A 24,343-nucleotide genomic window follows, 5' to 3' on the forward strand; every position below is an offset into this window, starting at 1 on the left:
AATAATATTCTCAATCATTGTCAATAAGATCCTATATTATTAAATAATACGAACAAATGAAATACGTTCAGCAATACTACTAACAATTGTTCTTAGGATCAAGTTTCAAAACTCAACCAAAATTGTTTCCTTACAATCTACCTATAAAGTCTCTATCAGTATTATTCTTATTGTGCACCTATTGAGAGCATTTAGATCTGCAAAGTCAATTTTTCAAATGTTTTTAGATCTGCAAAGTCAAATCCCTCAAATGTTTACCTAACACAACCAAAGAATCATAGTATTGAGAATGTCTGCATCTCATTCAAGACTTGTTTTGAGTTGTGGGTTATAGGGGTCCTAGAAAGGCGAGAGATGTACTCAACCCTGACTTAGGCAACCCTTGTCTTCTAAACACACATAGCAACCCCTAATACACATACAAGAATTCACCCAAGGGAAAGAAGACGGGACTTATCTTGAAGCTAAGGTCAAGACTTTCAATAGAGAGAACTTGTTCAACTTCTAAATTTAAAGCAAAACACTTTACAAATTTGATGACAAAAAACTTGCATGTTTCAAAGGGATTTGTGCAACTAATTCAAGATGCACCAATGCAGTTTTGGGAGCAAAGAAAACGAGCTCAATGGCTATTTTCATTAATATGAATCATCCCCTCAAATGTACGAGAAGAGGCATATAAGTCATCTTGAGTTTCCCCGAAATAAAAGGAAAAAAAAGATACTTTTACTAAACCTAGATTTGAACTAATTACAAAAGGACATAATTCACAACTAAGTTACACAACCCAAGGGGTTTTCTAAATGGGCCTCTAAAATGCATAAAATCTCATACTTGAACCTATAACTTATTAAATAAATTATACCTGAAATATAAAAGAATGTTACGAGACTAATTACATGAAAACCTCATAAATTTGAGCTCTTGGGTTTGATATTTTCATGTTCCCCTTGAAGTTATTTTCTCCACTCGTTCTTCATCTTTAGGAAACTTGATAGTCCACATGTTGAAGTAGATGTCTCATTCTTCATTGGTTGCCCTTTATGCCATGATATGCATTCCTGGAAGTATATCAAGAGGAAGCTAATCAACATATATCAGCTCCCTTCTTTTTGGAACCACTATAATATTATACATAAGATGCATAATCACTCCCCGTACATATTATAAAAAAAAAACACAAATCTCCTATATAGATAAAAAGTGTACGTTCTAACTTGAGCATAACTTAATTGGTTTAGTACGTATTCTCGTAAAAAAAAATCATGGATTCGTATTTTCACTCCCACACATTACTGTGCTAAAAAAATGAAGAAGACACCCAAGCAAGGTCTTTTTTTTTTAAGGGCCAAAGAGCAAGGAGTCAATTAACCATTAATTAACCAACCCATTAATTTTCAACTTGCATTAAATTTATTAATGTGATCAAAATCATTGGACAAGTTGACACACCACTCCACTTAAGTTTTATTAGAGGTTTCAATTGAGCATGATATAGACTTACCATTGGGGGATGAATGGTTGGCACTTTTTTCAAAACAAAGTTTGAGTAATATGATTATTAAATAATGTGATTATTGACTTTTTAAATGTCCCAATGGGTATCTAATCAATTTGCTCATCATATTGCTCTTAAGAATATGCATTTTTGTCATGAAATTTTACGACAAATAATATAATCAAAATCAAACTTAAATTCAACCGTAAATAAAATACAATGAAAAAGTCACACCTATACTATATTTGAAAGGAATGAAAAAGTAATAACATTTTTTTAAATACATATTAAATTTATGCTATGGAGTAGACTTTTTCAAAATTATATTTGGACGAGACAGTCTGATCTAATAAAGTTAGATAAGTTAGGCAAATAAGTATAAGAGGAATGTTCTATTTTTACTACTAGATGGACAAGTCAATTTTAATTTTAAATTTTCAATCCATCCATCTAGACCATGATTTTGTAACTGGTACATTTTCCAAATTAAATTTAAAAACTACTCATAAACCAATTGATACATTATACAGAAGTCGTCACATCAAATAGTTGCCTAAACTTAATCACAAAAAATATTAAAACTTGCCCATAAATCTAGTCTATGAAAAGTACTCAAACTTACCAACAAATGGCCAAATTCAACTCATCAAATCAAAAGCATCCCATACAATTAGAAGAACCAAAACTTGAAAAACAGTTTCATCAAATTAATAAAGACACCAATAGTTAGTCATAAATCTTAAAAAGTAAAAAGTAAAAGAACAATTAATTGAGGCCATCAATTACCCCATTTGTTTAAGCATTTAAGGTTTAAATAGATGAAAAATCAAGGTTAAAATCTAACCTACCCACCTAAGTTAAAAATTGAACTCTCCCTTAATTTAATTGGGGTTAAAAAGATTCACCTCTGTGTCAAGTCAGGTAAATTTAACCAAAATCGATGTCTCATAAATATTCTATTAATAATGTTAATAATATAGATTAACTATTGTGTTTTCCGACACCAAATGTTGTAGGATCAGATGATTGTCTTGTGAGATTAGTCGAGGAGCGCCTAAGTTGATCCAGATACTGACATATATATATATATATATATATATATAGATTAACTATTAATATTGACACTACTAATTGACTTGTAGATCTACAAAGTAGTATCGGGTAGAACCCCATTTAAAAAAATTTGAGTTAAGATTAATGTTGATGTTGTATGAAAATGGAACGTGCTTGGTATCAAAACTAGAGTTATTTGTAGTGATAGCTTGGGCAAACGGTAAACCATGAAATATTACCCAATTTCGTACAAATCTCTCTCACCTCACCTGAAATCTTTGTTATTATCGATAGACTTAAATTGGTACAATGTTAAGATTTAAAGAAGGTACGTGGATAATCGAATGTCTTTTAGAGAATATAATTGATAAACCACTAAATTGCATCTCGACTGCTCTTCTTTCGAAGCGGTTTACTCGTCCTCTACCGAGCTTCATTTGTTTTTAATTTCTCTCATAACTGATGAATATAATCATGAGATGTAATAATGAATGATTGTACCTTGTTATTTTTAGTGCAAGTTGATTAAAAAACATAAATTAAATTTTGGGATATAATTGAAAATTTTCAAAATTTAAAAACTAACTTGGCACAAAACTAAAAATACAAACGGTCCAAAAGAAAACATTTTATTTTAAAAGAAACATTTTTGAAAAATGACTTCGATAAAAAAAATTTGAAAATAGTTTTTCTCCCATATGTTTAAATTAAATTCAATATTTTGGTGGATCGTATGGAGCAGCGTAGACGATTATGCCACTGTAGCACTCGCCGAAAATGACCAACACAATTCCAAACCTACAAAATCTCCACAGAGATGTCACACGTGGCGTCTTCTCATTCGACTGTCACCGGATTAGAATACATGACGGCGCATCGGATTACTCTCTAAACGTGCTCGATCCCTCTCTCTCTCTCTCTATCTCTCTCTCTCTCATCTTTTTTCCCTCTCCTCTCCACGGCCACCGTCACTGCAGCCGTCGCCACTCGCCGGCCGGCCAAAAACTGTGAAGAATCAGGTCCGTCCGATTCCATGATCCCCTCTGTACTTTCATCTTGTTGCCTCTTCGTCTCTCTCATTTTCTAGGGTTTAATTCTCTCTCTGCTGTAGGGCTTTGGTTTCATTCGGTTGTAGTCTGTAATTGCGCTGTTTTTTGCTGCTTAATGAGATATACGTGTAAAATGGGATTCGGGTTTTGTAGTCTCGGTGTATTGAGTTTCTTAACTATGAAAAGCTTTATGCTTTTTGTTGTAAATGTGTCTTTTTCCTTTTTGTCCTTGTAATCACTTGCAACATTTTTTTTGTTCAATTACTTAAATTCGTTTCTTGATGAGATGGGGTGGCTATTTCTTAGTTCAATAGTTTGTTTCCTTTTAATTTGACTGCCATGGAATTTTTATGTTAAATATGTGGGAATTGAGGCTGTGTGATACATTGATAAAGTGAGGTAGATGTTTAAATCAGTGGTTTTATATGTATTGTACTGTAATCAATAATTTCTTCTTATGTTTATTGCTTTAGGAAGATTGTATCAGTTTGTGGGTTGGTCTCCCATTCTGATCATACTAATTTTGATGCTGGGCCTTTCACTGTCAAGGCAATTGGTGATTGGACTGTAGAGTGCCAAGGTTAAGTTTTTTGGTAGCTGGTTGTACGTTGATAGATTGATTCCAATGACTTCCACTCGAAGGAGATATCCTTCTACATGTCTCTCATGTATAACCTCAATGATGTGATATTTGCAAGGAGGGAAGCAAAGATTTTGATCTCTTGCTTCTCCACTCACTTAACTGTTCTTTTTGTCTAACTTGTGGAACATTTTTACGCCAAATGCTTTTAGATTGGTTATCAGTTAACTTATGGACTCTGGTAGTACGTTGGTGGAGATTTTTGCAATTACATTGGATCAAAGGCAGTAAATTTTTTTTTTTTAACAAGAAACGAACTTTTCATTGATTTAATGAAAAGGAACAGAAAATTGTTCAATGATACAAACCCCCGAAGGAGTGAGAAAATAAACAAAATGGAAAATAGAACAACAAACTAAGTGAAAAGAACAAAAGCTAAGGGGGAGTTATAAAAACCTCCCAATTAGAACAAATCATACTCGGAGAGTAATTTACAAAAACATTAGAAAGAGCATACCATTGAGAAGCCTTAAACTTTGCTAGTAGGAAAACTTCAACCGGATCTCGACATTTCCCCTTGAAAAGCCTTTGATTTCTCTCGAACCAAATATCAGACAACAAAGCTTTGACTCCATTACACCAAAGAAGACCTGCTTTTGACGCGAGACACGGGCCAATCAACAGAGAATGAACGTTCTTTGCGACTTCGAAATCAAAAACCCAAGAAAGGATCAAAGGCAGTAATTACTTTTTGGAATGTTTGGCTACTTCGCTATCTTTCAGAAAACTTAGAGAAGAATGGCCAAATTTGAAGAAGTTGCAGATATAGAGTTTTGGAATAGAATTTCTAGCATAGAATTTCAGTTACTAAATATTTAGGGAGTGTTTATTTTGGGTTTTGGGACAAATAGAGATTCTGCAAAAGTTGTCATATCTTGTTTGGTTTTTGTTTTCATTCAGGTATTGTGTTGGATTCCTTTCTAACTTTCCATAAGTTATCTCTTCGTGGTGAAAGTACACACTAAAAAAAAGGAAAAAAAAAAAAAAGTTGACTCCATTTATGATTTATAATTGACCTTTTTCTTTTTGTATAAATTGTGAGCTTCCATGGATTACAACTCAATGATATTTTGTGGTTGATAATCTGTTGCAGATTGCATCTAAATTGCATTGGCAGCAAAAATGAATGGACTTTCCCCTTTTATGTTGGGTTTCATATTGGATAAATAACTTGGCTTTACACAGTGGATTTGATGGATGAAGTGGTTGAGGTTGATGGTATGACTCATCCTGCAGTTGTAGATGACAGTGATGTTGATCCTCATGAAGGTGAAATTAACACTGGCGAAGACTCTACACTACATGATGAAGATGGAATCATCGAACCATATGTGGGCATGGAATTTGAATCTGAAGGCGATGCAAAGACCTTCTATGACGAGTATGCCCGACGCTATGGTTTTAGTTCAAAACTTGGCCAGCTCAGTCGTGCAAAATCTGATGGTACTATCATTGCTAGAGATTTTGTATGTGGTAGAGAATGTTCAAAAAGAAAGTCCGCTGATAGTTGTGATGCAATGCTTAGGATAGAGTTTAAAGATCAGGATAAATGGGTTGTCACAAAGTTTGTAAAGGAGCATAGTCATTCTACAGGCAATTCTAATAAGGTGCATTATCTACGGCCGCGTAGGCATTTTGCTGGTGCTGCAAAGACCATGACTGAAACTGCTTACGCAGGTTCAGCAGGTGTCCCCAGTGGTGTCATGTCTGTATTAATGGATGACAACCGTATACCCGCAGAGAAAAATTGTGGAGTTAGAAGTGCATCTCAAGCAGAAGCAAATCGGTCAATCAATAATGCTTCAACTATAAATTATGGCATCAGGAATGCTGGCCGAAAGAGGACACTGGGGAGGGATGCTCAGAATATGCTGGAGTATTTTAAGAAAATGCAATCTGAGAATCCTGGATTTTTTTACGCAATACAGCTTGATGAAGATAATCGTATGGCTAATGTGTTTTGGGCAGATGCAAGGTCGCGAGCAGCTTACAGTAATTTTGGTGATGCAGTTACATTGGACACGATGTACAGAGTTAACCAGTTCAGAGTTCCGTTTGCTCCATTCACTGGAGTGAACCATCATGGTCAGACGATTTTGTTTGGATGTGCTTTACTTCTTGATGAATCCGAGGCTTCTTTTGTTTGGCTGTTCAAAACATTTCTAACAGCGATGAATGATCGTCAGCCTGTTTCAATAACCACTGATCAGGACAGAGCCATACATGTAGCTGTTGCTCAAGTTTTTCCACAAGCCAGACACTGCATTAGCAAATGGCATGTCTTAAGAGAAGGCCAGCAGAAGTTAGCCCATGTATGTCTCACACATCCAAATTTTCAAGTTGAACTTTACAATTGTATCAATTTGACTGAAACTATTGAGGAATTTGAGTCAGCTTGGAACTGTATCATTGAAAAATATAACTTAGGAAGAAATGATTGGCTCCAATCATTATATAATGCACGTGCTCAATGGGTTCCCGTGTATGTCCGTGATTCATTTTTTGCTGTTATATCTCCCAATCAAGGATATGATAATTCCTTTTTGGATGGATATGTGAACCAGCAGACCACATTACCATTGTTCTTTAGGCAGTATGAAAGAGCTTTAGAAAATTGGTTTGAAAAGGAAGTAGAAGCAGACTTTGATACAATGTGCACTACACCTGTATTGAGGACACCATCTCCTATGGAGAAACAGGCAGCAAATCTTTATACTAGAAAAATTTTTGCAAAATTTCAGGAGGAGCTTGTTGAAACTTTTGTCTATACTGCAAATCGAATTGAAGGTGATGCAGCTCTTAGCACTTTTAGGGTGGCTAAGTTTGAGGACGATCAGAAGGCATATGTTGTCACATTAAATTATCCAGACATGAGAGCTAATTGTAGTTGTCAAATGTTCGAGTATTCAGGCATTCTTTGCAGACATGTATTAACCGTCTTCACGGTAACTAATGTACTTACCTTGCCACCTCATTACATCTTGAAAAGATGGACAAGGAATGCGAGGAGTGGGCCTGGATTAGACGAACGTGCTATTGAGTTACATGGCCAGGAATCTTTATTGTCAAGGTTCAATAATTTATGCCGAGAAGCGATCAGGTATGCAGAGGAAGGGGCGACTGCTGTCGAAACATGTAATGTTGCAATAACTGCACTTAAAGAAGCTGCAAAAAAAGTAGCTATTGCCAAAAAGAATGTAGCAAAAGTTGCACCTCCTAGCTCTCAGGTCAGTGGGGCTGGCTACGATGAGAGGAAAACCTCGGCTTCAGCTTCAGATACAACCCCACTGTTGTGGCCTCGTCAGGACGAAGTTATGAGACGATTTAATCTCAACGATGCCGGTGCTTCTGTTCAATCCATTGGTGATTTGAATTACCCACATATAGCTCCAGTGACCCTTCACCGAGATGATAATCCTCCTGACCACATGGTTTGTTTATTTAGTTTTGCTTATTTCTTGGCTCAGAACTGTGAACACTGGTAAAAGTTACTAATGTTGTTCTTCGGTATAGGCTGTTCTTCCTTATCTGAAATCAATGACTTGGGTGATGGAGAATAAAAATTCAACCACGGGGAATAGAGTTGCTGTTATCAACCTGAAGGTACTTAAAGCAACATATGATTTTCTTTACTCAGACATCCTAGACTGTGATCTTTAGGTTGGCTGTTTTGATCTTTTTTTGTTTGACCTAGCATTGATGTGATGGTTCCACTATCCCGATTCAAAACTTATTTTAAGTCCAGTGTCCTGCCTATTATAACAAGCTTCTTTGTTACCTTTTGTAGCTGCAAGACTACAGTAGAAGTCCATCTGCAGAATCTGAGGTTAAGTTTCAGCTATCAAGGGTTTCGCTGGAGCCAATGTTGAGGTCTATGGCTTACATCAGCGAACAGCTCTCAACACCAGCTAACAAGGTTGCTGTCATCAACTTGAAGGTACGATATGGAATGTGTCTAATTTTTTTAAATTTACCTGATTTTATGTTTCATATGGCTGTTAGGTTCTACTAATGGAAACACTCAGTGGTCCTTGTTAAATATTAGCAATAGATACATATTTTAGCACTGTATGATAAAACATAATTCCTTTATTCATGATTTGAGAGCGTTTTCACGACTCTTAAGAGTTCTGGTGACTCTCTGTATGATATGCTCACTATTATTTTACTAATACATACATGTTCTGAAAATATTTCTATCTCAGCTTCAAGATACTGAAACAACTTCTGGAGAGTCTGAGGTTAAATTTCAGGTCTCTAGGGATACTTTGGGTGCTATGCTGAGGTCAATGGCCTACATCCGTGAGCAGCTTTCAAATCCTGTGAGTATTTTTGGCATAAACTTCTTTTTTCTTTTCCTTTTCTTTTGGTTGCTAATATTTCAGATTACTAAGACCACTGTTTTTTTCTGATTCCAGCTATCTTGTAAGTATTTTATTTGAAATAGTTTGAGATCATTTATTTGGTGCTTCGGAAGTCTAGAAAAAAACAAGTGAAAATTCTTGGTCCATATAGTGAACTTATGAAACGTTAGTTTGTTTGATATGGTCCTAATATGCATGAACTTTGGGATTGGGGAGTTGTATCGTATTTGAATTTTTGTGACATTTTACGAGTAGAGCACCATTACAAAACCTTTTCCTTTTAAATATCTGTGAGTTTTTAGTCTAGCTTATGTGCACCTTGACTAATCTCATGTGATAATTTATTGATTCTACAACATTTAGCTGCCAAGGAAATGTGGAGGATATTAAATCTTAGGTAGGTGGCCACTATGAGTTGAACTCATTCCCTCTAAAACCTTAACTTTTTTCATTAGTTCCAATGACCACTCAGCCAACTTATGGTAACTATATTTGCAAAATTAAATTTGTAGTGCAGACTTCGTAGGGATGTGTACATACACCCGTACGATTTTTATAATAAGAAAAAAAGAGAAATTAATTAGGTTACTAGGATTACAAAACAAGGCAGATAGAATATTGTGAACAATACATAGTAGCTAAACAAGTGCTTGTTAACCTTCTTGGCAACTTCACTTTTCAAAAGTGTCTTAAAAGTTGGCTTGGGGATCTTACCACTAAAAGTTAATAACTGTCACATGGGCATGCTTCCAAATTCTCTGCACCGGTCTACCTTTATTCTTATTGCTAGACTAGCTTAAAAATTTCTTCAGTTGTATGTAAAGTTGTGGGGAGTGTTTTGCAAATATCAAATCATGGAAAAACAACCTTTAATTTCTATGTCTTCGAAATCACCAAGTCAAGGAAATAGTATGGTTTATGATTCCTTATTGCTCACGTATTTCCTCACTTTATTAACCATGCATTTTCATTTTTTTATTTCCCCACTTCCCTTCAAATATCCTAATCCTATTGAAAAACAGAAAAAAAGAAAAGAAAGAAAGAAATTTGAATTGAAGAAGAACTAGTTTTCAAACCCAGCAAGTGAGAAGGAGATTACAAGAATGTTGTTCAATATCCTTAAGAAACGACTCTGACCTTCTTGTTGTTGAATGTATGAACTGTGCCTTTTGTTTGTTCTTATTAGATCAATACTTATTTGGCAGGCTGAAATTCAGTCAGAACCTCTTCCAAAGAAGCAAAGGAAGTAAGGACCCCATAGACACCGACACGTTTTACATCCTATATTCTGAAACATGCCATTGGTGATGGCTAAAATGATTGTTAAATCTGTCGGTATTCGAGAATGTTTGTTTTTTTCCTTCTTTTTTCTTTTTAGTCTAGGCTAGCCACATTTTCCTCTGTAGATGTACATGTAACACTAGATTCAAGCATCCAGTGGTCCTAAGAGTAATCTAGGAGGGTCAGCCAGGGACCATAGTATGGATGCCTCAGCAATAGAATAGCTCCATTAATTATGCTTGTTATCTTCTCATCTCGCCATTATTCTCGACGGCATTTGGTTGCTGCTATTGAAGCTGCTTGACTTCTGACTGCCTCACTTTCAGCGCAACCGATTATGAGCTTTCGGCGAAGGAAGGATAAAAACAGAGATCGCCACAGTGTGAATCCAAAGAATATGATACTCACCTGCCCGAGTCGCTAACAAAAGGTTTTCCCCCCATGTATTGTATATAAGGGTCATTGATATGTCTGCTCAAATGTGATAATAAGACTCCAATTACTGTGTTATCTTATCATTTCTTTGTTGAGGTAATATCTATTTGTTTAGAGTGATCTTTTTTCTCGCTCTTATGTTAAACTGTAGATGCAGAATCATTATGATTTAATTAAAAGCCAAGATGAAAGATTAGATTGATGCCTGAAAAAATCTCATAAAACAATCTTTATTGCCAATACAGCTTACTAAGTAAAATATGTTCTTTCACTCAGGTACTCTAAGAAAACTTTTTTTTTTTTAAATATTGTATTGAAATTAGACCATCTCACCATCTAACTTCGTTCTACAATAACTTGAGTATCATTTAATTTTTTCTCCCTTTTCTATCTGAAGTTGTATCTTCTTTAGAATATACACCAATGCAAGAGATTTTAGCCATCTTTTCTTCACTCTCTGTATGCCAAAATAAAAACAAATGTAGGGTTACATTTTGTCACTATACTTTTATATTCATGTTTGCTTCGTCCACCTACTTTTAATACTTATTGATAGTTTAAATCAATAACCACAATATCGAAGAAAAACATGAATATTCAATTATTATTCATTGTGGTTCCTCGGCCTGCTAGCCTATTGTCGGGTAAACTACATATTCTTGGACATACAAAGAACAAAGGAGAAAAATCAACATGGTTAGGAAAACTACAAATTTTTATATAACTTAAGATGATATTATATCAAACAATTCTTCCCCCCACCATCCCTACTTTTCTTCACGTGAAAATTTATGCAAGTATGCATACATGTATCCATTAGTTTAACTAGTTTAAAGAATTGAATTGTACATAAACAAATAAATAAAATACTAAAATAAATTTAGATGCATGAGTAGTAGTAGGGGAGCACATTGGTCGGTGTCCGTTTTAGCACAAAACCGACACCGAAAAACTAACTCAATTTCTTTTGAAAGTACAAAATCGTGCCAAAGTGCGAGATGCAAATATAACTGAGAGAGAGACAAAGAAATGGAAAATTGGAATCAAAAAGGGGGGAGAGACGAAAGAAATGAGAAAGAGAGCTGGGAGAAAAATGTATCATATTTAAAATTTATCTTTGATCTATTAAAGATCAAAATAAATGTGTTAAAATACGATGATCTCTATAAGCCCTGTACTTTCCAAAGTGGGGTTGAAAATTTGAACCCATGACGTTTGATTGAAAAAAATCACCTAAACTAGTTAAATCATGTTCAAATTGACAAGCATAGAAACTAAAATTAAACCTACGGAGTACAATAACCAAAATGAACAAAAGTTATAAATCCAAAAATAGTATTTTGACCTAAAATAAAAATTTAATTATATCGTTTGGTGAATTAGTTAATTTTTTAGGTAACAAGATGACTTGACATCACAGTAAATTATTTTAACAAGACCAATTGAGTTGATAACTTCTGAATTCTTTCTTCACATAGTTTTCGTTACTCAGTGTCAAACAGGTCAAAAGCAAAATTTAAACACAGAATCTGAAACAACTTTATAAAAATAGAACATAGAGAAGTATAATAATAGAACAACTTTTCAGTCGCCTGGGAATTGGATATTTCTCTGAATATAAAAATAGAACATCCTAACATAACATTACAATCTTTACTGTTAGAAAAAAAGTTCATAAAAACAAGGTTTAATATCCACAAATACTTATTAATACTTCTTGCTTGATCCAAAATCGACTATAACAATAAAAGAAAAGAAAAAAGGGGATGCACACTCCTAACTGCAGAAGAATTTAAGTTCAACAATTTGAAAGATGGGAAACTGTTTGGTCGTCTGTGTCCCGTACAATACGGTTACATCTCTCGCCTTCACTTCGAGTTGAATTCGAATTCATTCTTCACTAACAACACAGTGAGCAGGCAAAAAGAGATTGATAAATGCACAATTCCCATGAAGGTATTTGTACTTGCCCACAGCAAGAATATGATCAACTCATAGTTCAGTTCATACTATGGGGTGAAACAAAGCAAACCTCTTCAGTGACAAGAAGAATTTCTAACAGCAGCCAGTCTGATTGATTTCGTACCAGTCCTGGAGTTGCATCCCCCTCCTTAGAAACACGGGTGGACCTCTTTATCTTTGCCGGTGCCAAATATATCTACAAGCTTCTATAATCTATTACAGTAACTTCGTCCTCGGGCGCATCTAGGTCTTGATAACTGCATGATACTTGCTATTAGTTATACAACACACCAAAATACCTTCTCAAACTGCAGGATGATCCTGCAAATAAATATAATACACTAGTTCAATCTGTGCAAGTGATGTACCTCCGTATCCGACGAGGATCCTGTCGAAAACCTTGAGATAGGGCAAGAATTGGAGCAGACCCACCTAATTGGGGCCCTGACCTCCCATTTCTACCACCACCCTCAAAAGGAGGTGGACCTCCTTGTTCCCGCAACATTCGCATTGCAACTTCAGGTGGAGCAGGAACAAATGGTCCTAATGGACTGAGATAAAACATAACATGTAAGGTCACCAGGAAGGCGAAGGGTACAAAAAAGATAAGCAGTTAAGTCAACGTACCCAGCACCAGGAACTGGCATAAGCACCGGTGGTGGCATCTCAGAGGCAAAAGGAGCAACATGTCTTCCTTGTCCACCAAAAGTATCGAACATGGGATCGTCAAGGTTTCCGCTATCGGTACCATCATTTGTTGATTGGAAATCACTTGATTGTGGGTTCTCAGATCTATCAAACCTGTCACCCCCATTAGCCCAATTATCACGGTCCCTACGATTACCTCTATCATCCTTCAGCCGACCCTCTAAATTCATCCTACGTCTCTGCGGCTTGTCCTTCTGCATTAGATAATAGCCTCTTAATGGATTAAATTTAGAAAACATAATGCTGACTCTAGCAATAATAAAAGAAAAGTTTAAATACTATTTTAAACCCTTACTTTTGTCTTTGGTTCATCATTTTGATCCTTGTACTCTCAAAACATTTCAAAACATCTATTTTGGTCCCTATACTTTTAACTGGTTCATTTTAACCCTTATACATTCAAAATGTCTCTTTTGGTTCCCGTATATTTAAAAAATGACCCCATTTTGATCCCTATTTGCAAAATCTTAACTAAAATTTTATACACAATGAAAATCTATTTAATACAAATTTATGACTACATTTCAAGAAATTTAGTGGGATGAAGTGTCATGCTAAATATTGAGGGAAAGAAATTAAATAAAAATGAAATTTAAAAGTACAGCGTATAGGGACCAAAATAGTCCCTTCTTTAAAAGCACAGGGACCAAAACTGACATTCCGAAAAAACATGCACTAGAGCAGCATAAAAACCCATATGGCAAACCAAAATTGACGTTGGTCGATCGATTTTTAAGAAGAATCGATCGGAGTTGATTTTTCTTTGAAAAACCAACTGGTCGGTCGATCAGTCAGCTTATCCAATATCAAATAAAACGACCAATTTGTTAATTATTAAAAAAAAAAAGCTACAAGAATCCACGCCCATCATTCTCATGATTCACGTGAATTTATTTTCTTTTCTTCTATTTTTGGCTGTTTGATATCCATATTTCTTTTTTTCTTTTTCTATTTAATATTCTCTTTCAACTTCTCCGCCCCTCCCTTTTTTCCTCCACTTTCCCTCTCTCGTTTTTTTTCTTTCTCCTCTTTTCTCTCTTTCTCTTTTAGTTATCTGTTTCATTTCTATTTCTTCTTTCATCTCTCTCCCTATTCTTCCTTTCTTCTGTCTCTCTGATTCTCCCACTCACATTTCTGCATTTCAGTCACACAGCCGCAACACCAGTCTTCCTCTAGCATCTACCAAAAACCGATCAGAACCGACTCTGGAAAAGTATATTATATTCCTAGTAGAACACTTAAATTCACTCGCACACATATTAACATTATCGAAACGAAATGAGAGCCACTCCACTCTACATACTGGGCATAATAAACCTGTAGGAAGAATACACCTCAGGTCCTCATAAATGAATAATGACCTGTTAGAAGGGTATATGATGAACGAGAGCACCAATACCACCAACAGAATGAAATGAAAAATAAGTTCTAATACTATGTCATTCTCAATGGTTGGGATAACACAACACCAACCCAATAGTTCTAATGGGCTTGATGACAATATTCAAAAAATAGGGAATGGCCCACATCTAACTTGGGGAAACCTTACCTAAGATCATTCTGTCCTTTACGTATGTTTCTGTGCGCAATGGTTTTATTTTTTTCTTGTTCCTTTTTTTAAGGGGGGTAGTTCTGTGGTGATGAAAGACATTTGGAAACTACTGATCTAACAAATGAAATTATTCACTAAGAATTGGTATTTAGTACGTTATCACAGACAATGCATAGATAATAAACATACCGGAAGTGATTGTTGCATTACAGGTGTCCCACCAGGAGCATCTGTATCACTGTGAACGATTAAGGTATTAGTCAAGGATGCTTTCCATCAATATTGAGGGAGAACTGCTATCAGAAATCTCACTTACTTCATGTAATTTTGGTAATACAGCTCTTCACGCACTTTTGAAGTCAGCTCCATCACAAGCTCTGGGTGCTTCAAATTAAGATGTTTATGTACAAACTCAGGGGCATGAAACAGCTTAGTGCAACCCTTGGCTCCACAACCATACTTCCACCCATATTTTTCATCTCTTATCTTACGAACAAATGGATCAAAAGCTTCAAGAGCAGAAGCCTCTATTTTATCCTTGGCAGTCATTGCTTCCACTGGATCTTGACCACTCAATCTCTCTTGCCAATGCAGATCAAGTTTCTTCTCCCACTCATCTGCACCACCGCCCACGTTAGAACTCTTTCCCTCTTCTCTTACATGACGAAGGCCCTTAGCTTCTCTAGTCTCAACCATTCCATAGTAATCCAAGCCGTGGATGCGCCAAAGATATGTGAGAAGCGTGTCCAGTAGCTCAACACCCTCCAAGCCTTTGACAGTTGTTAACCCCCGAATGATTATAACTGGGCCTGAAGAGCCACCATGTGCCTTATCCCGACCTAGTTTGTCACTGTCAGAGCCACATAAAATATTTTCTTCTATTCCTTTTTCAGCATCAAGTTTACGCACGAGAGCTTGAGCTTGTTCAATATCAATTTGGATTCGTCTTGGTTCAGAACTAACAGGGTGGGCCTTAGGAGCAGCAGAAATAAGATCCATTTCTTTTGCAGGTCCTCTGCCATGCCTCCTCCGTTTGCCATCAGTGTCTGCTTCATCGTCTGAATTTGGTTCACTAGTCTGCCCTGATTTATTTGTAGCTGCTGCACTGATGCCAGGACCTCTGCATCATCAAATAGAACAGCATTGGTTTACCATCGCAGTTGAAATTTCCTGAAGTCAACATGTTATGAATCTAAACATAATTGTGAAAAGTCCAATCTTACAATTCTAGTGTTCCACTTTGCAGATCAAGCAAAAACTCCTTTGCAGTTCTTTGTGCAAGTTCATTCCTCCTTAACACACCAACAAAATATTAGAAGAAAAACATAATGAATTTTTACAGAAAAGCCAAACTTGCAATCCAAACAAGGAGTACAAGCATTAAAATTCTGTTTCAATGTAACACCAACAAAATATTAGAATCGACAAAAATGAGAAGTTATTAAAAAAACAAAAAAACCAGTTTTACGTCCACTAAGTTAAGGGTAATAAAAATGTGAAGGAATTAACCACAACTACTAGTACTCCATCTTTTGGGGAAGATGATCAGAAAAAACACCTTTCGATGACAGTAACTAGGTTGGTAGGATGATATTTGTCTCTCAACCTACATAGAAAAAAGAGATTAATTAGGGGAAATAGCATGAGAGAAAATAGCAAATGAAAAGGAAATACAGATGTAGAAGGCAGGAAGTACCATTCTTCATCTTTATGAGAATCAAAAAAGGCTTGTTTCTGAGTTGAAATATACTCTGACTTGTATTCTTGATATCTGAAAGGAGAGCAAAAGTTGTTCCTCAAAACCAGAAAAGAATCAAACTCATACAATTAAATATTTAAATCAAAAGAAAACTTAGAACATACCTGCGCTCAGCTTCAGCTGGCAGTATATCATCTTCAAGCTCCTGAATAAATTGCTTGTATGTCATCAAGCCTTCTCTGAAATCACAAATTATCAGAGGATTTCATCGATAGTAAAGCTAAAGATGAAGTAATATCAAGCATTTGACACTTTATTCCATGATGTTATATAGTTCAATTTCAATACATCTTGTATGGTTCTAAGTTCAAAGGAATCTGATATTTGCCACCCTTCTTAGTAAGAATCAAACGCGCCATTAATATCAACAACAAGATGTTAGAACTCGTACAAGAAATATATTGAAATATAATTAGATATAGAAACTACAAGACCTACCAAGTAATTCGAGGTACTTGGGACCCTCCCCTCTTCCCTTGAGTATTCTTACTCAAGCCTAAACCATACTCACTAATTGGATACATTCATCCTTACACCCCCATTCTATTTATAACAACACTCCCTAACAACTTTCCTATCTAATTACTAAGCTACCCTCAATACTCTAATAATATCACTTTATTATCCTAAGGGTCATTCCTATCACAAGATGTACATAAGGAAGCAGAGAAGATCAGAGGACATCCCCCAAACCAAAGGCTAATGAAGATTACAGAACATGCTCTTATTGGAACTGATTAAAGAAAAAGTAATAACCAAAAAGGGAGTCAACCTAAGCATAACTCAACTGGTTAAGGCATCTACCTCTGACCAAAAGGTCGTGAATTCGAACCCCCACCCCACACATATTGTACTCATCATCAACAACAACAACAACAAAAAAGGGAAAATCTTATCACTTGTTCAGAAACTTTCTTTCAGTACACGCATTCTTCAGTTTTTTTCTCCCACTTTTTTCGAGAGGGAATAGAAATTTCATTGATGAATGAAATCAAAGATTTTTTAGCACGTCAATTCAGTAAAGATATTTTGCGTAACTGGTTTTTTTCTTACTTTCCTTGAAGCCTGTTCTCATGGATGACCTATATTTTTTAAAAAAGAATGAAATTGTATTTCCTCCAAAAATCATAGATCTTTTAAAATTACTATTTCAATGTACAAAATAACATTTTTATAGGAACTTTTACACTGTAATTAGAAAGAGCGCAATAAAATAAAGGTGATGAGAAATCAACCCAAAAAAAATCTTAATATTAGTGTGCCCAAGAAAATTATCCTTTACAAATCATGCAATCACAATTTCAATAACAGTTTCAGAAACATTAATGCAAAACTATAAACCCCTAACTAGAGCACTCCAAAAGAAGCAATCAAACATACTAAACCCGGCTCTATATGGATCAATGCCACTGCTAAACCTATCATCTGGGACTTCAGCATGAAAGAGATCAAACAATATTCAAGAGGGCAGCACACTGGATGAGAAAAAATGGTTTGAAATGTATCCTTGGCTGTTGCCTACCCTCTCCTTTTTGCCTTACACTCCAGCAAAAACACTTCTCTAAAGAAGTGTTAGTCGACAATAACAAATTCTTGGGACATCCAATTTAGAAGGAACCTCAAAGGGGCGGAAATCACTGAGCTGGTACCGTTTCTCCACCATTTGTCTTCCTATCATCTAAATCAATATAGTGACAGACTTATATGGAGATTGGAACCATCGGGAATCTTCACTACCCGCTCCCTCATCCGCGATACGGCAAATTCCCCAAGCTGATGCTCTGCTCTATAAATCAATTTGGAAAGACCAATACCCTAAGAAGATCAAGTTTTTTCTTTGGGAGGCCAGTTTGCTAGCTATAAACACCCACGACAAGCTCCAAAGGATGCTGCCTTTGATGTGCCTCTCTCCTCACTGGTGTGTTCTATGTAAACAGCATGCAGAATCACAGGGTCATGTTTTTGCCTCTTCCAACTTTTCATCCACTCTATGGCACACCCTTCTATCTTCTTTCGACTGGTCTTTGGCATTACCGGCGGATCTCCCGCTCTTTTATCATCTACTCTCACTAGACACCCTTTTACCAATGAGGCTAAAATCCTCTAGATGAACTTTGTTAGGGCTTTGTTGTGGTTGATTTGGTTAGAGAACAACCATCAGATCTTCCAAGGAAAAGAGCGATCTCTAAACATTTTTTAGTCTATAGTGTCATTAGTGGACCAGTGGTACCTTGGTGCGAATGCTCCTCCATCTTTCATCACTATAGTTTCGTCTCTCTATTAACCAATTGGAAAGCTTTTTTGTAGCTCCTTTGGTTTGGGGTGTCATCCCCTTTTGTATATTTTCATATTTCATAGAATTACAAGAAATTGAGGTAGGGAGATTTGAACCTCCTTTCATATTTCATAGAATTAATGAAATAGTTTCTTGTCCCAAAAAAATGGTTCGAAATGGTTCAATCTAGCACAAAATCAAGCATCTTATTGGAGAGCATTATCTAGAGCTTTTTGCAATTGTCCTTGCAACCAAATGTAAGTATACCAATTGGGTTGCTTTTTTGGGAACTCCTAACAGCTTCGTTGAGAGTTTATTGTTTTTTTAAGTAAAAGAATGTTCTATCCCAATACCAGAGAAGTTTCCGGCCAATTCTTGAAAGATCCTCCAACTCCTCCTTGATCAAATCTCCCAAAAACTAGTATCATAACATTAGTCACAAACCTTAACTTCAACTTTGAAAGGAACCACGAACATTAAAGGACAAAGTGCTTTAAAAGCACATACAAAGACAAAAATAGTCGACCATAACCATCCATCACGGAAGAGAAAGGACAGTAACCGAGTACTTTCTGCCTTATCAAAACCTCAAATCGATGCAATTGCGAAAGAAAAGATGGTCCTTACAGCACAATCTGAATTTTTGCAACTTACGTTTCTTCCAAACGTCAGATATATTTGACTTGGAAACAACTCAGTTAGAAAGGGCATGGGGAAATTGTATTCTTCCCACCACACAGCTGCAGAAGGAAACCCCGTACTTTCCCTTTCCAAGAGCAGGACCACTATCAATTGCAATTCAGAATTTTAGACTTTATGTTTTCATGCCATTAACAATCCACATTTGCAATAATAGTTCTTATTATAGTCTTATTTCAGACCTACCCCACTAGCTTAGCCTTGATTTGCACATGATATCTCATGCATGTTCAAACTGAAACTAATATTTTAGCAACAAAATTAGCCAATCAAGGATAACAAGGAAGGAAAAAAATTCCAAAAACCATAGAAACCGAAAATACAAAAGTAAAGCCAAAATAAGGGAGAAACAAAAAGAACAGTTGCATAAATAAGGGAGAAACAAAAAGAACAATTGCATAAATAGGGGTGAGAACCCAATAATGAAACCAAAAGCTGCACATCTCAATTATAAGGATAGAGCGATTTGCATTATTAAGAGAGATATCAGAAGACTATTAATTATGTAATAGTTTCCACAAGTAGGGTATGACTAAATACTAACCTTTGGCCAGCTCCTGCATTGAGTGCATCACCATGACCACCACGACTAGAATCCCAATCTGAAGAATTAAGCTTTAAAGAAAGTAAGAAGATGGAACGGGATACCATATCCATAACATAGGCCATCCAAATATGAGTGTCGATTCAATATATGATAGTATAATTAAAATGTTTACTACCAAAGAGGACAAATTTTTCTGGAAAGATTTCTACAATTGTTAGGACACTGAAAAAGAGAAACGGGTAATATTGTCCATACAATGAATGCAAAATTGGAAGCATGGGAACAAGAACATGTTTTAGATCTAACTCAAAAGCCACATAGTAGCCTATGCTAAAGGTGTCAAAATGTGAATTTTAAAGTTTATGCTGAACTTTATACTTCAAAATATAATACAGGTCCATTATATACATTTAGGCTTACAAACAAAGGGATGGAGCAACAAGACTCAAGAATCATTCCACGAAAGTGTTTAAACAAGTTATTCTACAAGTATACTAATTGCTCTCAACGTGATTCATCTAAGGGGGCAGAAGAAAGATATCACACATTGTGACAATAGGGGAAAGGACAAAAGCATTTAATAATTTATCTTTAATCCTAAGTCTGACGTAATCCTGACCTGACGCCACAAAAGAAAATGAGAACTCCCCTCAATAAAATGGCTGACATTGACCAAAAAGACATGGGCACAAACACAACAACCTCTTTCTTTTTTTCCTTTTCTTTTGATATCCGAGTGTCCACGCCCGCTTGCTCGCACCTCGACTAACTCATAGGAAAACCTCCTAACCCTACTACATTTGGATGTTAACGTAACTCGTATGACATTAAGTACTAAGTAGGTGGTCACAACAATATCTCATTTTCTAAACCAAAAATCATCATGCCACAATATTTTTCAACAAAGTATAAGGTAAAATTCTCAAAATTTCCCATTGGCCTCATATGCTAGTCAAGTATTTCATATTCTATACCAACCGCCAAAAATCATAATAGACTAAGTTCATATAAATCTATATGAAATGGCTGAGTTGATATTTTATTAGTTAACAGAAGCACGACCTTGATAGCCACCGGAGGAACGACCCATGTACCGGCCAAGAGATCTATCATCAACATATCCAGGCCTGCCACGCATATCACGCTCATATCCACCACCATAATCATAACCAAACCTTGGGACAAGAGATAATAGAAAGATAAATAAAACATAAAAAGTACTCAAATGACAGTCTCTAATTAGCATTATTGGACAGAACCTAAAATAGAAATACAATCACTCCCGGTCATAATACGAGAAACAATATTTTTAAGAAAAAACCTTTTATACAAAACTCCGAGTAAGAAAACGCAACCAAATGTTCAGAAAGATAAATAAACAGAGCCAAATCAATACATAAGTAACATTAAAAATACCAGGAGCACTGGGTGATACTCAAACCACAAAAAATTTGTTTCTAATTATAGCATCCTCACGATTATTAATGATTGGAAAGCCTTGATTGTGTAATTTTCCTTTGGGCGGGACTTCCCTCTACCCCAGCCCCTAGGCTGTTATTTCTGTAGCACAATAGAAGATGATCATCATCATAACTAAGGAGCAAACATACAAATAAGGCTGAGGCGTTCATTGTAACAGAAAGTACAACCAAGCCCCCTTAAGTCAAAGGTTAGGCTCCACACAACTTGGAGGAGGGGGAAGGAGGTGAAAAGAGGGTGAAGAGGCCTTCAGAAACTATGGAACCCATGAAGTAACAGCTCTTCTTGTTGAGACCATTAAGTAAAAATATAAGACCTACTACAACTTGGTATAACAACCAAAACGAAAAAAGATACCAATCTGGGATAAATAGTTTCATAGAAAATTGTCTAGAATGGGGTTTCATTTCTCCGTATTGCCTAAAATTTTATCTTGAAGGTTGAGTGCACAACGCATTTCATCTCATGGGTAGGGTACTTTTTTGAGTTTAAACTAAAATGGTTTCCTGTGGCAATTCGTGGTTTGAACATCACGACCATAGCGAGTCTTTTGTGGCAATGCCAAGTTTGAAGACCTAGTTATGATAGAATTAAAACCCCACAGCCCGGGAGTTACACGAAGATGCTTCCATTTATATGAGAATCGACTATAGAATCCGAATGTCATTTGTCATTTCAAGCATTCAACAATATCAACTGCATATAATTCAGCTCCAAATCTCCACAACTACAAATAAGCTCGACAAATCAAAACAGTTTCCTATCAACTCACCTCCTATCGCCAGGCCCGAAACCTCCTCTAGGGCTTCCCTTTCTTCCTTCGTACCCACCATCATCCCTCCTGGAACGTTTATAAGGAGGCGGCGGAGACCGTCTAGGAGGCGAGTGTCTGCGATCCCTGTAAGGCGGTGGCGGACTAAGACTGCTACGACGTTTATAATCCCTATCTCTGTCTCTATCTCTCTCCCTCGGCGGCAGCGAAGGCGGAGAGCGGTTACGATCATAATTGTCCCCCCGTCGGTTCGGAGGGCGATCAGCGTCTCGGTCGTCTTTCCTATCTCTCTCGTCTCTATCCCGCCTTCTGGAGGGAGGAGGAGCGGCAACCGGCTGCTGCGGTGGCGATGAAGGAGGTTGCTCCTCGGATGATTTCTCTTGCCGCTCGCGACGGCGGTCCAAAGACTCGTCGGCGGCGGCGGCGGCGGTCATGTTCATGACCTCGGCCATGGTTTTACACACCACTTGAAGAAGAACGAAACCCTAGAAAGCGTCGGAGGGGAAGAAGTGAGGTCGAGAGAGTCCGGAGTTTCATTCACTGATCTGACAACGTGAGATTTTGATTCCATGTGGCAGCGCGTATGTTTATGTATGTGTTTGATGACGTGGCGTGTTATGATTCGTGCCACGTGAGCATCGTTATTCCCGTACGTTGGACAGTGTCATTTACGGGCTTTTTCCGTAAATTTCCCTGCTTTTCTTTATCGATCCTTTCCCGTCTAGAAAATTCCAAGGAGAAATTATATTTCTTTTGCCAAAATACCCCTCTAATTGTCCTTTATTTCAAAAAAATATATCCTTCGATTTTTTTAGTACAACAAATGTAAGAACGAGGGATTGAATCTCTCGAAATGAGTCAAACATCTTAACTGCTTAATTTTTTAGTTATTTTCGTGTTGGCTATTTTTTATTTTCAAAAAAATTCGAAGATAAATGTATTAACTAGTTAAACTATGTTCTAGTTGGTGGCTCTCCTTGGTTATTATAAATTATAATTATATAAAGTTTATTTATAACAATATCATCGTGTACCGAAAAATCATAGTAATTTTGTTCCTAATAATACTAATACTTTAATATCGAGACAATACTAAAATTATTAACAAATGTGATGACTCGCGTAGAGTTAAGATGCATCAATTAACACTCGAAAGTTCTGATACGCATGCACATATTTATATAAATAATAATTACTGAAGTTGAGATCAGCATAGTTGGATTGATCAATACATGATATTGACTTGTATTGAAAAATTACAATACTTAAGTTTGAAATGTACCATTCGACTTTAGCATTTATGATGCAACTATCAAACGAGTTCGTGCAAAAAAATACTTGTAAATATGAGGTGTGGGCAATAGTCAATAAGGGGAAATGTGATATTATGACCATGGGGTTTAAGCATGGGCAACTAGAGAAAACATGTGATTTATGATGGGGCAAATATTCAATTTGATCTGAATTGAAAAAAAAAATATTCAATTTGATCATAGAGACGACTCGATTATAGAAATCATAAAGCTGAAAACACGATTGAGCAACTTAGATTGAGCAACTTAGTTTTTGTACCTTCACGCCTGTATGATGGATGTTGTTGGGAAATTGACCCTGAATAATTTTTCCTTCCACATAAAATATCCAACACAACCAAGAATATGCAAATAGGAAGAAAAGTAGTAATGAACAAGAAAACAACACAGCAAAATTATACTGGTTCACCATTAGGACGACGTATAGTCTTTCACTCAAATGTGGGCAATTCACTCATAATTGTTTCAGGATTGGAATACAAAACTCTCCTAAAAATAACCTTAAGAGGTCCCAACAAAAGCCTCTAGCTTCTAAATATTTTAACACTATTAATACTTAGGAACATGAATGAAAAACTCACAATAATCAAGATACAAATACCCCAATAATGTTGATCTTGACCTGTCCCAAAGTCTCTGTCAATGCCTGAGCCGCCGACACAAATTACTGCCAAAATACTCAAAAAATTAGCTGCTCAAAGACCCCTTGGCTGGTACAAAACAAATTGACGGCTCTTCCTTGTGTTCCACGGCCATACACCACTGCCATTAGTAAAGTTATATATATATAAATGGAAGTGTGTGAAACCTAAAACAATAAAGATAACGGACTTTTGGCCCATTTACTATTCACTCCTTTCTTTTTTTTTTTTTTCCAATTCTCAACAATCTCCCATTTGGAGACAAAATAACAATTTCGCCTCCCACTGCATCAACAGTGTCTTTCTCGCCCTAGTA

At 36.2% G+C, this 24,343-nt stretch overlaps 2 protein-coding genes across 4 annotated transcripts; one reads left to right on the forward strand and one right to left on the reverse strand.

The window, feature by feature from the left end:
• Positions 1–3,412: 3,412 nt before the first annotated feature.
• On the forward strand, positions 3,413–10,440 carry FRS3 (FAR1-related sequence 3). Of its 2 annotated transcripts, XM_022301660.2 has the most exons (7): positions 3,438–3,570; positions 4,074–4,180; positions 5,334–7,671; positions 7,754–7,843; positions 8,028–8,177; positions 8,446–8,562; positions 9,810–10,440. In XM_022301660.2, exons 3-7 carry the CDS (start codon positions 5,434–5,436, stop codon positions 9,852–9,854), a joined length of 2,640 nt encoding a protein of 879 aa, XP_022157352.2. In that variant the 5' UTR covers positions 3,438–3,570; positions 4,074–4,180; positions 5,334–5,433; the 3' UTR covers positions 9,855–10,440. The 2 variants fall into 2 exon arrangements, with proteins under 2 accessions (XP_022157351.2, XP_022157352.2); XM_022301659.2 differs by lacking the exon at positions 4,074–4,180 and having other exon boundaries at positions 3,413–3,570.
• A 1,444-nt stretch (positions 10,441–11,884) lies between these two features.
• On the reverse strand, positions 11,885–22,625 carry SE (C2H2 zinc-finger protein SERRATE (SE)). 2 transcript variants are annotated; one of them, XR_002603267.2, is made up of 13 exons: positions 22,074–22,625; positions 20,885–20,997; positions 19,820–19,877; positions 16,406–16,480; positions 16,239–16,313; positions 16,101–16,148; positions 15,766–15,834; positions 14,859–15,662; positions 14,732–14,780; positions 12,910–13,184; positions 12,651–12,833; positions 12,353–12,539; positions 11,885–12,220 (listed from the first exon to the last, which is right to left on the reverse strand). XR_002603267.2 is itself a non-coding variant. In XM_022301650.2 (12 exons), exons 1-12 carry the CDS (start codon positions 22,523–22,525, stop codon positions 12,479–12,481), a joined length of 2,262 nt encoding a protein of 753 aa, XP_022157342.2. In that variant the 5' UTR covers positions 22,526–22,625; the 3' UTR covers positions 11,885–12,478. The 2 variants fall into 2 exon arrangements, 1 of the variants encoding a protein (XP_022157342.2); XM_022301650.2 differs by having other exon boundaries at positions 11,885–12,539.
• Between the last annotated feature and the right edge of the window lie 1,718 nt (positions 22,626–24,343).

The sequence above is a fragment of the Momordica charantia genome, assembly GCF_013281855.1.
Source record: "Momordica charantia cultivar OHB3-1 chromosome 6 unlocalized genomic scaffold, Mcharantia_2.0 BLBB01000006.1, whole genome shotgun sequence".
Classification (NCBI taxonomy): Eukaryota; Viridiplantae; Streptophyta; class Magnoliopsida; order Cucurbitales; family Cucurbitaceae; genus Momordica; species Momordica charantia.

What these genes read in the sequence shown, in the direction of transcription:
- FRS3 (XM_022301659.2), top strand. Translation starts at nt 5,434, where the DNA reads ATGGATGAAGTGGTTGAGGTTGATGGTATGACTCATCCTGCAGTTGTA. An exon ending in TTGCTGTCATCAACTTGAAG is followed by an intron (nt 8,178 to 8,445) that starts GTACGATATGGA and finishes TTTCTATCTCAG; the next exon opens with CTTCAAGATACTGAAACAAC. An exon ending in GTGAGCAGCTTTCAAATCCT is followed by an intron (nt 8,563 to 9,809) that starts GTGAGTATTTTT and finishes CTTATTTGGCAG; the next exon opens with GCTGAAATTCAGTCAGAACC.
- SE (XM_022301650.2), bottom strand. Translation starts at nt 22,525, where the DNA reads ATGGCCGAGGTCATGAACATGACCGCCGCCGCCGCCGCCGACGAGTCT. An exon ending in TCTCATAAAGATGAAGAATG is followed by an intron (nt 16,149 to 16,238) that starts GTACTTCCTGCC and finishes TTTTCTATGTAG; the next exon opens with GTTGAGAGACAAATATCATC. An exon ending in CAAAGTGGAACACTAGAATT is followed by an intron (nt 15,663 to 15,765) that starts GTAAGATTGGAC and finishes TTGATGATGCAG; the next exon opens with AGGTCCTGGCATCAGTGCAG.